Below are 15,519 nucleotides of genomic sequence, written 5' to 3'. Positions count from 1 at the left end.
GCAACAAGAGCAGAAATAAGGAACGCCAGAGGCAAGGGTATATGGTACAAACTGGACTGCATGATACTGTCTACAACTTGTCTCAGTGGATCTACAACATCCATGGATCCTGATTGCCATGATCACCTTTGAGAGATCCACTTTTCTCATTCCAAAAACCTATTTTGGTTCTTTGCTTAGACCAGTGAATTTCTGGACTAATTCCACTCTTACGTAGCCAAATGTAACACATGTAGAATTAATCATCCCTTCTGCAATCTTAGTTGAAAAATAAATTTCACCCATTTTTTAAAAAAAGATTTATTTATTTATGCACACAAGAACTGAGGTATAGGGTCTCCCCAGTGGCGCAGCAGTTGAGTGCTGGGCTGCAAAGCTGCCCTCAACCTCTGCAGCGCCGGTTCAATCCCCAGCCACCACGAGGGTCCCACAGGGCTCGTAGACCTCTCCTGCTGCACACTGCTCCCATCAGCAGTGTATTTCTTCGTCAGTCTGTCTGTTCTGTACCCCGCTCTGGCTCTGGTAAATTCTCTCACCCTTCCGCGCTTCTGACTGTACCCAGTGATTGTATAAATAAATAAATAAATAAATAAATAAATAAATCTTTTTTTTTTTTTTAAAAGTAAAGTTTATTTAGAGGAAAAAGAACAAAAGCAAAGATCCAAGGCAGCAATGCCAAGGAGGGGCAGAAGACTCCGAATGGGCCTATGTCTAGGAGATATTTAAACCTCTTTTCTCTAGTGGAAAATCTCATCATCCTCTTTGTGATTGGCTGTACTTCCCTGGGCAGCTGTATGCAGGTTTTCAGCTCTTAGGTCTTGCTTTCACTGCTCCTGTCGAAGTTCTCTAAAAATTTACTCTCCTTATTAGCCTTAATATTTACTGACCTCTGGGCCTCCCTGGTGGTGCAATGGTTGAGTGCTGCACTTTGAAGCTGTCCGCAGCGCCGGTTCGATCCCCAGCCGGCGGGCAAGGGTCCCACATGGCACAGCAGACCTCTCCTGTCTCGCCCGCTGCTCCCCTCAGCAGTGTATTTTATCAGTTTGCCTGTTCTTTTCCCTGCTCTGTCTCTGGTGAATCCTCTCACCCTTCCACGCATCTGGTCTGTACCCCCCATCTTGCATAAATAAATAAATGAATCTTTAAAAAAAAAATTTTACGCCCTCATTAGCACTCTTGGATTTCCTTATCTCAGAAGCTTTTGTAACTCTCCCGAAGTTCCTGCCTGCACTGTCCCTGAAGCTGCCTAATTAGCCCTATCTTGCCCTAGAACTCAGGAGGAACTGGAGTGTTTATAATTTCTCCACCAACTCCTCGTAGAACCTTGAGCAAATCATACCACCTTCTTTGTTTTTTAAAGATTTATTTATTTATTTATACAAGAACCGGGGAGTACAGGCCAGATTCACAGGAGGATGAGAGGATTCACCAGAGACACAGTGGGGAACAGAAAAGGCAGACTGACGAAATACACTGCTGAGGGGAGCAGCGGGCGAGATAGGAGAGGTGTGCCACGCCATGTGGGACGCTCGCCTGCCGGGATCAAACCGGCGCTGCAGAGGCTGCAGACAGCCTCACAGCGCTGCGCTCAACCGCCTGCGCCACCAGGAGAGGCCCAAATCATACCACCTTCTTAACCTCAGCTTTCACATCTCTGAAATAGGGATTATATCAGTATCTACACCGTAAGGATTTCGAGCAAATGGAATAACATGCCTGAAGCGCTTAGCACTGGACGAGGCATGCAGATTAGCAATTACCCTGGCTACAGTAATGTTAGGTGAGTCCCTTTCTCATCTATAAATGAAGAAAGATTTCACTTGAGGAATGAGAATTTTTTAAAAATAGTTGACATCAGCAAATACTATTTCAGGTGTCTGCCACTTCGAGCCCTCTTACAGGCAAGAGAAAATTCCAACAGGACAGAGAGCTCTGAGGCCCAGAAAGTGTGAAGACCAAGGTCACACAACCTTGCTGCAGGTGGGGCTGGATGATACTGAAACAGCACTTAAACATTTTTGTAATTGTATGATGACGGATGGTAACTAGACTTATTGTGCTGATCATCTCGCAGGGTACAAATGGAATCATCGTGTTGTATTATCTGAAACTAATATAGTGTTAGTTTCATTTACATCTTATACATGTCAGTATACATTAATAAAAAGTAAACGCCGTGACTTTGTCCTTTAAGTTTGGACTTCTGGGCGTGACCTAAAGCAACACGTTTAGTATTTGGTCGTTTGCAATACCACTTACCAAGATACGGCTGGGTCGGGGGAGAGGGGGACCTGACGCCCTTCCACCCGCGACGTTCAATTACCACACTCAAGATGGCGACCTCGTCCGCCCTTGTAGACCTGCCACACTTTAGATGGCTGAACGCGCTCTTCGCGCCGCTTCCGGTTCCGATTGCTCCCCCGCTTCGCTCCATCGCCACCACCGGGACACGCTGAATACCTGGGAGCTCATCTATGGCGGATGGTCCAGTGGCCGAAGTGCTGTTGCGGAGGCTGGAGGCGGCCGATGGCGGCCTGGACAGCGCGGACCTGGCGGCCGAGTTGGGCGTGGAGCACCAGGCCGTGGTGGGCGCCGTAAAGAGTCTGCAGGCGCTGGGTGAAGTGAGTTGTACGCGCATGCTGGGCCTCCTAGCTTCCGCTCTTTTAATCTCTTTACCTGGTAGGCCCTGTTAGGGATAATGTATGAGTTCAGCCCTCGGGGGTTCAGGCAGGGAGTTAGGAACGAGTGACGGTCAGGCGCAACGACTTTCCTCATGCAGTAAGCGTCTGATGCGGCATGATTAGCGTTAGGAGGTTGGGTGACGAAGGTGAACAAGGAAGATGCAGTCGCTGTTTTCACTGAGGTTGACGTCTAATCGAGGCAATACTCAAGTGACCAGAGTGATGAGGAAGTAAAGGGGATCCGGAGTTGAAAGTGTACCCATCCTTGGGGATCAGGGAGAGAGGCACTGCGGAGGTGACAGCTAAGTCTGTTCTTGCCCTGAGGAGGAAAACCATCACATTTTAACAAGCCTTAACTCTGGCAGAATGGCACTGTTATTTAAGAGATGTGACAACTTCTAGGCACTGATCAGTAACTTGGATAAGGGTCACTAGTAGGAATGGGTGATCCCAGATTTGAAATTGAGTGGCCGTGCTACAGAATGCAAGAATGTTAGTTCAGAGAAGAGATGGAGGGATGAGATGGGGTGACAGTACTTATAAATGTGAAATTGACATTTATATAGGTCACAAAGGGTTTAATAGTAATAGCTTGATGTAGTGCAGCAGTAGTTTAGACTGCAACGATAATGCAGTGGTCATAGCAATGATAATGCAGTGGTAGTTCAGATTTCTGCAGTGTTTGCTGCGTGCTAAGCACCCTGCATCCCTTGCTGTGTATCAAGTTATTTTTCCTTTTAAAAAACTACCAAGGTGGTACCCATCATACTCCTCTCCCGCGGATGAAGAAACTTGCTCACGGAGGTTGAACAACTATCCCAAGGTTATAGTGAGTGAGGAGCAGAACTGGGAATTAGAAAGAAGAGGGAGGGCCCCCCTGGTGGCGCAAGGGTTAAGCACAGCACTGTGAAGCTATCTGCAGCCTCTGTAGCATGAATTCGATCCCTGACCAGCCAGGGAGCTGCCCGCATGGCCAGGCGGACTGCTCCTGTTCCCTTCAGCAGTGTATTTCAGTTCTGTTCCCCACTCTGTCTCTGGTGAATTCCCCTCCCCCTGCACCTCTGGCCTGTACCCCAGTTCTTGTAGGCATAAATAGATAAATCTTTAAAAAAAAAAAGAAAGAAAGAAGGAGGGGAGGGAGGGAAGGAGGGAGGAAGGGAAGAACTGCCACCAAACTGCCCCTTCGTGACTGGAACTCATCCTCATTGTGGAGCCTGGGTTTCTTGTGTGTCATGTGACCCTCATGGGCCCTTATCTGACTCTCCAGCCACTGAGATACAAGTACATTAATAAGGACACAAATTAATTTACCTGAGGCCTTAATTTTTTTCAGGTTCAAATGCCAAAAAAATTGTGCTCTGCCAGGCAGCATCCTTAGTACTTTACCTTGCTCTGGGAGATGTGAGCCATCCTTGTCATTATCTCAGTGTCACAAAGGGAAACTATACTCAGCAATTGCAGATCACTACTGGGAAGTGGTGCAGCTGGGATGTGAAGCAGGCTTCAGGGGCCATGCAGCCCCAGTGCTTCTGTGAGGGGTGCCTGGCTCTGAACCCTGTCTTATGTCTTTTTTAAAGATTTATTTATTTATTTATATAAGCACTGGGTACAGTTAGAAGCATGGGAGGGTGAGAGAATTCACCAGAGCCAGAGTGGGGGACAGAACAGGCAGACCAACGAAATACACTGCTGAAGGGAGCAGCGGGTGCAGCAGGAGAGGTCTGGGCGCCATGTGGGACCCTCGCTGGTGGCCGGGGATCGAACCGGCGCTGCAGAAGCTGCGGGCAACTTCTCAGGCCAGCGCTCAACCTCTGTGCCACCAGGGGAGGCCCTGAACCCTGTCTTGGTCTATGCCCTCCCCCACATTTCCCTGTAGATCATAGAGGCTGAGCTACGCTCTACCAAGCACTGGGAACTGACCGTTGAAGGCCAGGAGATTGCCCAGGAGGGCAGCCATGAGGCCCGGGTGTTTCACAGTGTTCCTCCAGAGGGCCTGACCCAGAATGCACTCATGGTAAGGGCCCGAGGGGCAGGACCTATGAATGTGATGGGGTGGGGGGTGCACAGATGACCCCTCAATGCAGTTTCATTCCTCTAGCAACTGCCCAGTGGCAAAGTGGGCTTCAGCAAGGCTATGTCCAACAAGTGGATCCGAGTGGACAAGAGCACACCTGATGGGCCCCGGGTTTTCCGAGTGGTGAGTACTTGCAGATAGGCTGGTGGGTGGGTGGGTAGACAACTGGGCCCCTGGACCCCATGTCCTCTATCACCCTTTATTGGGCAGGTGGACAGTGTGGAAGATGAGGTACAGCGGCGGCTTCAGCTGGTCCAAGGTGGGCAGGCAGAGAAATTGGGTGAGAAGGAGAAGAGTGAGCTGAGGAAGAGAAAACTACTCACGGAAGTGTGAGTGGGTACTGCCTGGAGTTGGGGGAGAGGCATTTTGGTGGGGGAAGTAGCTGTTCCTACCAGCCATGAGCTGACTATCCTCTCCCAACCTGGCTTTGCACCATGGTTGTCATGCATGTATCCCAGGGACTTTGTCAGTGCTGCTCTTTCTGCTGAGAACTTTTCCCCCATCGATCTTCATGCCAGGCTTAAGCATCAAACCCTTGCTTGTATGTCACCTTAGTGACTACCCTGACACCTTTGTTTCCTTTTGAGTTCCACAAAAGTCCCTCACTTTTATTCTTTATCCTTTGTGGTCTGTTTATTTCTTGTACAGTCCTAAGCACTGTGTGAAATTGATTGACTCCACAGCAGCCTGCATCCTGGGACCTGGACAGGCTGGAGTCCTTGCTGTCATAGGACTTACTTCCTTTTAAGTAGATACTGAGTAACATGGTTATAAAACAAACTGGAGGCAGGTTCCCTCATCCATATCCCAGTTCTGACATGGACTAGCTATGTGATTTTGACCCAGTCCCCTGTATTTATAGGTCTGTTTCCTCATTTGCAAAATGGACCCTTTTTACAAAATTGTGAGGTGACTTCAGTGAAACAGAGGCTGGAATAAGTTTAGAATAAATCCTCTAAATTGAACCTATTAGTATCCTTCCCAACAGTATGCTTCATGTCTTGGTCAGGCCCTGGTACAGCAATTCTCAATAAGTATGTGTTGAATGAAAAAGTGACTGAACAGAGAGACATACTTGGTGGCCAAATAAGATTTCAGGTGACAGCAAACATCAGGAAGAAAATGGTGGGTAGCATCAGATAGGGGATCAAGGAAGTTGATCGGTGGTATTCCCTCTCCTCTGGCCACAGGACCCTGAAGACCTATTGGGTGAGTAAAGGCAGTGCCTTCAGCACCACTATCTCCAAACAGGAGACGGAACTGAGCCCAGAGATGATCTCCAGGTAGGGGGTATCGCCTGGGATCAGGAATAGGTGGGAAGGTTATGAGCATTCCCATCAGGCTTTCATGTACCTTGCACCAACCCCACAGTGGCTCCTGGAGGGATCGGCCCTTCAAGCCCTACAACTTCTTGGCCCATGGCGTCCTCCCAGACAGTGGCCACCTACACCCTCTGCTCAAGGTCCGCACACAGTTCCGGCAGATCTTCCTGGAGATGGGGTGAGGCACTGCGCTGGGGGTAGGGCTGTCCAGTGGCTAGGCACAGGCAGGGCAATCAGGCTGCCTCTCCCACCAGATTCACTGAGATGCCCACTGACAACTTCATCGAGAGCTCCTTCTGGAATTTCGATGCTCTTTTCCAACCTCAGCAGCACCCAGCACGAGACCAGCATGATACCTTCTTCTTGCGAGGTGGGTGAGCCCTGTGGGCCTAGTTGTCCCATCAGAGTTGCCAGATTTGGATGGAGGCTTTCGGGGTGACTTATCAACTGAATCCTCATCAATCCAATGGTGCCTGTGTGAGCTGGTTCCATTACCTCTGATCTCCCACTTTCCCCCCTGCCCACCACAGGGCCTTTGCCCATGTTTACCTTCTACTGAGAATTGTCTTCTCCCAGATCTTCAAGGCTAGATCTGACAGCAAACCTCTGCTCAAGTGTCACCTCAGAGAGACCACCTTGACATGCTTCTTGTCCCCCCAAGTTCTAAAAACTCCTCAGTCCTAGTCTTCAATCTTGGTTTCTGTTTCCTTTTAAGAAAAAAGGACTACAAAGTCTTTGGTACTATTATATTTAATGATTTTCCAGTGATTGTCATGTCCCCACAGGTGGTGGAAGAAGGAGGATAGAAAAAGCCATTAAATGCCTATTACTAGACTGGGAGCATATTGTCATTGCTGTGGTCACAATCCCAACACCCAAAATGTTCCATTTACTGTTCTGGTCTTCCTGTTAGCTAGAGAAAATGGCACTGCTAACTCCTTTTTAAGAAGGGGTTGAGTAGTCTCAGTTTGTAAGTAGTGGAGCTGGGATTCCATCAGGCTTTTCAGGCACACCAAAATTGTTCCTTGAAGAGGATCTTAAAAATTTGCACTTTCACCAGGCCTCCCTGGTGGTGCAAGGGGTTAAATCGCAGTACTGGGCCTCCCTGGTGGCGCAGGCAGTTGAACTCTGCGCTGTGAAGCTGTCCTCAGCGTCTGCAGCGCAAGTTCCATCCTGGCCGGCCAGTGAGAATCCCACATGGCAAAGCAGACCTCTCCTGTCTTGCCCGCTGCTCCCCTCAGCAGTATATTTCAGTCACTCTGCCTGTTCTGTTCCCCGCTTTGTCTCTGGTGAATCCTCTCACCCACCAGTGCACCTGACCTGTACCCCGGTTCTTTGTATAAATAAAAAAAAAAATCTTTAAAAAAAAAAAACTGCAGTACTATGAAGCAATCAGCAGCTATTGCAGCACGAGTTTAATCCCCAGCCAGGGAGGTAACCCACATGTTGCAGCAGACCTTTCCTTGGCGGCTGCTTCCCTCAGCAGTGTATTTCATTGGATCTGCCTGTTCTGTAACTCTGTCTCTGGTGAATCCACTCAGCCTCTGGCCTACACCCCAACTCTTGTATGCATAAATAAATAAATCTTTAAAAAAAAATTTGCACATTCATGGGCCTTCCTTGGTGGCGCAGGCGGTTGAGCGCCGCACTGTGAAGCTGTCCGCAGCCTCTGCAGCGCCGGTTTCGATCCCCACCAGCCGCAGAGCAACCCACATGGTGAGCAGACCTCTCCTGTCTCGCCCGCTACTCCCCTCAGCAGTGTATTTTGTCAGTCTGCCTGTTCTGTTTCCCACTCTTTCTCTGGTGAATCCTCTTACCCTCCTGCATATCTGGCCTGTACCCCAGTTATTGTATAAATAAATAAATCTTTTAAAAAAAATTGTACATTCACATGAGAAGTGGTTCTGAGCCCCTCCTTTATGGCAAGGTCTTTGTAACACACCTGGGTCACAACCATGCACAGGATGAAAGTTCTTCCCCTAGTGAGATCTGCAGCTTGGTTAGAGAGTGTGTTAAATTCTGAGCATTCTCTCCAGTGGGGTAGATGGTGGTAAATGCCGTGTGTTTGAGGGGGTGAGCTGTCCATTTAAAGTAAAATATTTGCTTAAAGGAAGACAGTAGAGGGGAGGGAGAGATCTATATCTGAGAAAGGGAGATTCCAGGCAGAGGGAATGGCCAGTGCAAAGGAATTCTCACACATCAGGCAGTAGGCCCTGTTAGGAGCAGGAAGAGATGAGGGCAGGTAGGTGATAGGACAGTGTGCCCTATGTTATGACCACTGGGGACTTTTGTTTTTTTTTTCTCTTACACGAAGGTGAGAGCCTTGAGGGTTCTGGGCAGAGAGGGATGGGACTGACTTGGGTTTTCCCAGGTTCCCAGGGTTGAGGTCAGGGGGTCACACACCTATGGTGGTTGGAGAAAAGCCCGTTAACTGACCAGATTATGATCTCTCCTGCCCAGATCCGGCCGAGGCCCCGCAGCTCCCAATGGACTATGTCAGTCGGGTCAAGCGGACCCATTCCCAAGGTGGCTATGGCTCACAGGGGTGAGTGAAGCAGGATTTGGGGGTGTTGTGAAGGAGTTTGGGGTCCAAAGACCACATCACAGACTTCCAGGGTTTTCTCCTAAAGGTACAAATACACCTGGAAGCTGGAAGAAGCCCGGAAAAATTTGCTGCGCACACACACCACATCAGCCAGTGCCCGAGCTCTCTACCGCCTTGCCCAGAAGGTTTGGCTTGGCTTGAGCAGCTGGGGGTGGGCATGGGGCAGCAGGGAGGTGACTGTCACAACAATCTTCTGGTCCATTCCTGGCTGGGTCTGCTTGTCATCTTTAGAAGCCCTTCACACCAGTCAAGTATTTCTCCATTGATCGCGTGTTCCGGAACGAGACCCTGGACTCCACACACCTGGCTGAGTTCCACCAGATTGAGGGTGTTGTGGCTGATTATGGCCTTACCCTGGGCCACCTCATGGGTGTCCTGCGGGAGTTCTTCACCAAGCTGGGTGAGCAGGCAGCCAGGGCTGGGGTTTGTTGGTAGGGCCACAGAAGGGTGCCTCTTTGATCACTAGCCTTATCCTCTACCCCTTTGCTTGCCTGCTTTCTCTACCCAGGTATCACCCAGCTTCGCTTCAAGCCGGCCTACAACCCCTACACAGAACCCAGCATGGAGGTGTTCAGCTACCACCAAGGTCAGGATGGAGCCTGGGTCTGAACCAGGGCGGGAGGGAAGTCTCAGGCTTCCCACAGCTCAGCCCCAATCTCCTCACTCAAGCCTATACCCTGCCTTCTGAGCTAACTGCCAGGCCCAGTGTCACCCACATGAACTCCTCCATCTTCCTCCCACACCACAGGCCTGAAGAAATGGGTGGAGGTCGGGAACTCTGGTCTCTTCCGCCCTGAGATGTTGCTGCCCATGGGGCTCCCTGACAATGTGTCAGTCATTGCCTGGGGTCTCTCCTTGGAGCGGTGAGTGTGTCTGCCTGCCTCACTGAGGTGAACTTGGGTGCTGTCAATTCATTTTCATTATTCAACAAACCTTTAGTGAGCACTTACTGTATACCCAGGTCTGCTCCAGAAAGTGAGAAAAGTGATCATTAGCCATATAAATAAGTTAACTCGGCAAAAAAGCCTGAAGTGCTTCAAAGACAGTAAATGTCATAGAGAAAACATGACAGGCAAGGCTAAGGAGACAAGGTAGCAAGGGAGGGCCTGGAAGAGGAGGTGGCATCTAAGCAAAGACTGGAGGTGGATAAAAGTGAGCCAGAAATATTTAGGTAAGGGCAGAGGGAACAACCTTTGTAAAGATCCTGCTGCTGGAGCATGTCTGCTGTGTTTGAAGAATAGCATGGAGGCTAAAGAGAGGGGAGAAGGAGGGAAATGGGATGAGGGTGGGGAGGTGACAGCAGATGGTGCAGGACCTCTGGGAGGACTTGGGCTTTTCTCCTGAGGAAGTAGGAGCCCTTAAAGATTCCGATGAGAGCCTGAGGTGTTAAACCATGTCTCTTCCTTCCCCTCAAGCCCAACAATGATCAAATACGGTATCAACAACATCCGGGAGCTGGTGGGCCACAAGGTGAACCTGCAGATGGTGTATGATAGTCCTCTGTGCCGCCTAGACGCTGGATCAGGACCTCCGAGGACACAGGAGGCTGTATGACATGGGCTGCCATGGATAGGCCTCCCTTCCCAAGTCCCTACTGTCCGGCTCTTTACATCCCTTGCCAATGACCCTTTGTTTATGAGGCCTTTTGAGGCCATCCCTGCTGCCCCTGGTATCTCCTCTTCCTGAAGTGTCCCCAGGGACAGGGAATTGGGTAGTGGTTTTGTTCTGTTGCCTACTTGTGAGGATGAGCATGGGGAGCCCTGGAGGGCAGCTATCAGTTAATAAAGTAGGAGGTCACCTTCATCTGGTGCCTTTCTTTAGGGGTGGAGGGCTCTGGTTGGCTCTCTGAAGCCTATCAGGTACTTGATGGGGATAATCTGAGTGCTGGAGCCCTTGGTATGAGGGATGGTAGGTTGGGGGGGATCTTGAATCTTTGGGCTAGCCTGAACCAGATGTCTGAGGAAAGACAGGCTCCATCAAGCTTTTACTCATCACCAACTGGTGCCAGGCCCTCTTCTAAGTAAACAAAATGGACCTGCTATATAGGAGGGGGTAAGGGATAGGCTGTTGTTAGAACCCCAGGAACCAGGATTCCCTCTAATTGGCATTTGGAGGGGGTGGAACAATATAAACTTTTAAAAGCTGTCCTCTTTTTCTAGGTTATTTGGTTTTTCTAAAATATATTTTTTTTACAGCAGTTTTAGGTTTGTAGCAAAATTGAATGGAAAATACAGAGATTTGCCATATACCCCCTATCCCCCTTCCTCCATAGCTTTCCTACTATCCACATCCCTCTGCAGAGAAGAGTATATATTAGAATGGATGAACCTACACTGGCACGCAGCATTACTCAGAGTCTATCGTTAACACTGAAGTTCGTTTTCTGTGTTGTATATTCTGGGGGTTTGGACAATTATATGACTTACCCATCATAACTATGATACAGAATAGTTTCAATGCCCTAGAAATCCTTTGTGCTCTCCCTATTTATCCCTCTTCCCCCCGCCACCAAAAATAATGCTGCTCTTTTTAAAAATTTTTTTTTCAAGAATTTCAGCTGAGCCCAGGATAGCAGAGTAGAACAAAGATCCATGAGCCCAGTGCTTATATTGGACAATGAATGGGGTCTTGTGCTGAGCGTCTAATCTATTAATTTTCTGTAGGAATATTTTAAAGCAAATTCCAGCCATTGGAGGGCTTATCCCATACCTCAGCTTTGCATTGCATTTTGGAAATGGACCATTTCTTAAATAACCTCAAGGCTACTATCATACTCAGGGCATTTGGCAGTTAGTTGAGGTGATGGGCTGTGCTGGTCTGGGACACTATGGGCACCCATCTCCTGAGAGCTCCTCAATCAAATCTTTTATTTGGAATTAAACAGTTGAATCATACAGAAAAAATATTCATGCAATAAATGTGCACCTTCAAAGTGCCAGCACTTTTCGTAAGCTGAAAACTCATGAACTGAGCTGCCAAATCATAGTTGGCAGTTGATATAGGGAAGAAGGAGGGGAGTTTTCAGGATACACATGATAAATAAAGGTGGGAGGGGTAAAGGCCACATAGAAAAATAAAGGCAAGTTAGGCGGGTGGAGCATATATACATATATTAAGCATAATACAACAAACACCCAAATATCCACCCCTAGTTTGATAGAACCTGAATATTGACTATTTAGGTATTTCATTTTTTAGATTTATGTGACGGGTGGTGGGTTTGAAGATTCCTATGGGCTTGCCTAGTTCCCTTTGCTCTACATTGCTGACGTTAATACCCTCTTCTGAAGTTGGTATTTATTCTAGTGTGTTTTACATTTTTACTACCTATATGTTATTTTAACAAGACATGGTTTCATTTGATGTTTTCAAAAGTATACCAGCAGTACACCATTAAAAAAAAAAATCCTGCATCTTGTGTATTGTGTGTGTATCTGTGTGTGTAGGTTTGGATTTTTGTTGATAGATAATCCACAGATTTTCCAATCTGATGCCTTTAGAAACAGGCATTTTGTATAATTTGTGGCTATGCTATAAAATATTAAGTTAGCTCGTGTCTTCTGAGTGCCCAGTAGGTGCCAGATGTTTATCCCTGAAACTCTTACCATAAGCCAAGGCTTCGAATGTTAACACCTATAACAAAGATGGGTTTTGAGAGTGGGTGGCAGTTTTATGATTCATGCTGGTTGAGAGGCAGAGCCCAGAAACAAATCCACGTCCTCCAGAATATAGGTGTAAAAATGTCTGCCCTAGTCAGTCAGCCTGTGTCCTGCAAGAACGAAGCAATGTGAAGATTGCCCTGCCTCCCTCACTGGGACACCTTCCAGTCAGTGGGAACAAAATGCTGACCCCCTGCATTGGTCCCAGCTCAGCCCCTGCCCACGCCTCCAGCTCCCCACAGGCCTCAAGCACACTGGCTTTGCGCCTACCTCAGGGCCTTTGCCTGCATTGTCAAATCTTGCCAGTTTTTGAAATTGGGTTGTATCTTACTGAGTTGCGGGAGTTCTTTGTACATGCAAGATAAGTTCCATATTTTTGCAAATATTTGCAAATAAAAATTGCAAATATTTTCTACCAGTTGGTGGCTCTTCATGTGCCAATTATTATTGTTAACTATTAAGGTATTATTACTTTATACTGCTCTGGAAGAGCCAGATTGGGCTATGCTGTCAAGGAGCAGACAAATGATTGTTTTGGAGCAGACAAGTAAATGATTCAAAATGGCAAATGGATAAACTTCACTGAAGGCAATAAGTCATTATGGAATAGCAAGGGTCAAAATTTTTTGTCGGAAACATTTCTTGCGGAAAGCGCGGATAAGAAAGAAAGCAGGGTCCTCCGCATTACCCTACTTAGGGTCTTAAAACCGCCACATCCCCTCCGCATGCGACGCCGGGTGCGCGCGCAGCTGGGGCACGGCCCAACCGCCACTTAACGGCTAGCCACGCCCCGCTGCGCGCGCAGGTCTTACAAAAAGACTGCAAGGAGCGCGCGCCGCCGCACGTGCTAGGAGGAGGAGTGTGTGGGGCCGGGGCGGTGGGGGTGAAGGTCGGCGCATGCGTCAAGTGTGCGAACGCGAAGGCGGGAAAGGACGGGATGGAGCGACAGGGAGTATGCCGGGCTTCCCTCCTTCGCTCGGTCGCGGGCGGCGGGCGGCGGGCGACCGGGCAGGGAACGGTCGAAATCTCAGATTTCCCAGGTGAACCCGAGCCCAGCCACTTGTCTCCTACCATCGGAGCCATCCCTCGTCGGATTGGGCCCCGAATTCCTGACAGACCTACCGGACCCTGACTGACTGAAGGGCTCACTCTGACTGACTGGCGCCGACATCCAGGGTCAGGGACGACGTTCATGCATGGCGCATGGCAGGAAGAGGGCAGAGAGAGGTTGAGACACCCATGCACTGTACTGCACTCGTTTCCCTTCTTACCCCCCCTACCTCTTATTTCTTGAAGGCCTAGGCCCTCCCCCCGGCCCCCCCCCACACCAGTTAGATGCCTTGGAGCCCCTGACTTCACCCAGGCCCCAGCCGCGGGGTCTCCCCATCCCCAAACTCTTGGGGCCTTCCCCAGCCCCGCCCATCTCCTCCGGGTCTCCACCAGGCCGCGGAGTTCCAGTCAGCACGCGAGGTTCCGGGCATGGAACAATCGGAAGTAGGGGGGGTTTAATCACTTCTGCCCAGCAGACTGCGCCTCCTGAGTGCTCGCTGTGCTCACAGGTGAACATGCCCCACTCAGAGGGCAAGAAACAGGAGCCACTGCTGCTGGGGGAGAGCAGGGAGCAGCAGCCGGATGAGGAGAGCCGCCAAGAAGAAGCAGGTCGGCGGTCAGCTAGGTGAGGAAGAACCCCGCCCTCAGATCCAAACAGACCCCTTGGTCCTTCTCCTGTTTATATGCCAGGGGCTGCTCCCGGCATATTTGTCGGATTTGCTGGTCAAGCATCCACCGGTCTGACATGGTTACAAGTGCTGGTAACAAAGCTGACACTCTTGAGAAGACAGACTGTAAACACAGGACTGTATAGCAATTGGGATGCCAAGCGCCTTTGAGGAAAAACAGTGGCAAGTGGTCATTTTATATGGGAGGGTCAAGGCTTAGTGGTGGAGGTCACAGGTGAACCATAATGTTAGGGAGAACTGATGTTAGGAAAACAAAGACCCTTAAGGGAGGGCTGTACATGAGTAGGACAACTAATGACTTTTTTTTTTTTTTAATTTTTGGGTAGAGGAACTGGGGTGTAGGCCCGAGGTGTGGGGGTGAGAGGATTCACCAGAGACAGAGTGGGGAGCAGAACGGGCAGATTTACTGAAACACACTGCTGAGGGGAGCAGCAGGCGAGTCTGGAGAGGTCTGCTGTGCCATGTGGTTCACCTCCCTGGTGGGGATCGAACTTGTGCTGCAGTGGCTGCAGATAGCTTCATAGTGCTGCGTCTTCACCCCTTGCGCCACCAGGGAGGCCCCACTATTGTTAATAAAATTTTATTGGGACATAGCCACATTGCTATCACTGCTTCTACAGTTATGTTGTTGCAACTGAGACTGAGTAGTCTGCAATTCTGAAAAGATTTTACTGTTTGGCCCTTCACAGACATTTGCAGCTCTCTGGACTAAAGAATTAAGAAGCTCCATCTTACTGCCATGTAAAAGAGAACAGATTGTGGGGGTGTCAGGAGTGGAAGCAAGGTGACCAGTGAGGAGACACTTTAAATAATCTAGGTGCAGAGTAACTCTGGATTATGGATTCAGATTATGGAGGTGATGAGAAGTTTTCAAATTCTATGTATACTTAAGAAGACAGAACTGGGCCTCCCTACGGTGCAAGGGGTTAAGTCTCAGTATTATCAAGCTGTCTCCAGCCATTGCGACATGAGATCAATCCCCAGTCAGGGAGCTAACCCATATGGCGCAGCAGACTTTTCCTATCTTGCCCATTGCTCCCCTTAGCAGTGTATTTCAGTAAATCTGTTCTGCTGCCCATTCTGTTTCTGGTGGATCCTCTCACCCCCCACACCTCTGCCCAATACCCTAGTTCTACACAAAAACTTTTTTTTTAAAAAGATTTATTTATTTATGCATACAAGAACTGGGTACAGGCCAGAGGTGTGTGTGTGTGAAGAGAGGATTCACCAGAGACAGTGAGGAGCAGAAAAGGCACACTGACTGAAATACACTGCTGAGGGGAGCAGCGGGCGAGACAGGAGAGGTCTGCTGCCCATGTGGGTAGCTCCCTGGCAGGGGATCGAACTCGTGCTGCAGTGGCTGGCGATAGCTTAATAGGTTGCATCTTAACCCCTTGCGCCACCAGGGAGACCTTGCACAAAAATTTTTGAAAAGGTTT

At 49.1% G+C, this 15,519-nt stretch overlaps 1 protein-coding gene across 1 annotated transcript; it reads left to right on the top strand.

Moving 5' to 3' along the window:
* Positions 1–2,456: 2,456 nt before the first annotated feature.
* On the top strand, positions 2,457–14,020 carry FARSA (phenylalanyl-tRNA synthetase subunit alpha; the record flags this gene model as incomplete). The annotated part of the gene is made up of 15 exons (XM_084249977.1): positions 2,457–2,621; positions 4,558–4,695; positions 4,780–4,878; positions 4,966–5,084; positions 5,946–6,038; positions 6,127–6,255; positions 6,332–6,447; positions 8,538–8,622; positions 8,708–8,807; positions 8,914–9,082; positions 9,191–9,268; positions 9,431–9,545; positions 10,098–10,230; positions 13,147–13,293; positions 13,901–14,020. The coding sequence occupies exons 1-15, from the start codon at positions 2,475–2,477 to the stop codon at positions 14,018–14,020; spliced, it is 1,788 nt and encodes a 595-aa protein (XP_084106103.1). The 5' UTR covers positions 2,457–2,474.
* Positions 14,021–15,519: the final 1,499 nt, after the last annotated feature.

This window comes from Talpa europaea (genome assembly GCF_964194135.1).
Source record: "Talpa europaea genome assembly, chromosome: 12".
NCBI classification, from domain to species: Eukaryota; Metazoa; Chordata; class Mammalia; order Eulipotyphla; family Talpidae; genus Talpa; species Talpa europaea.
This window is presented reverse-complemented; position numbering and strand designations above follow the sequence as displayed.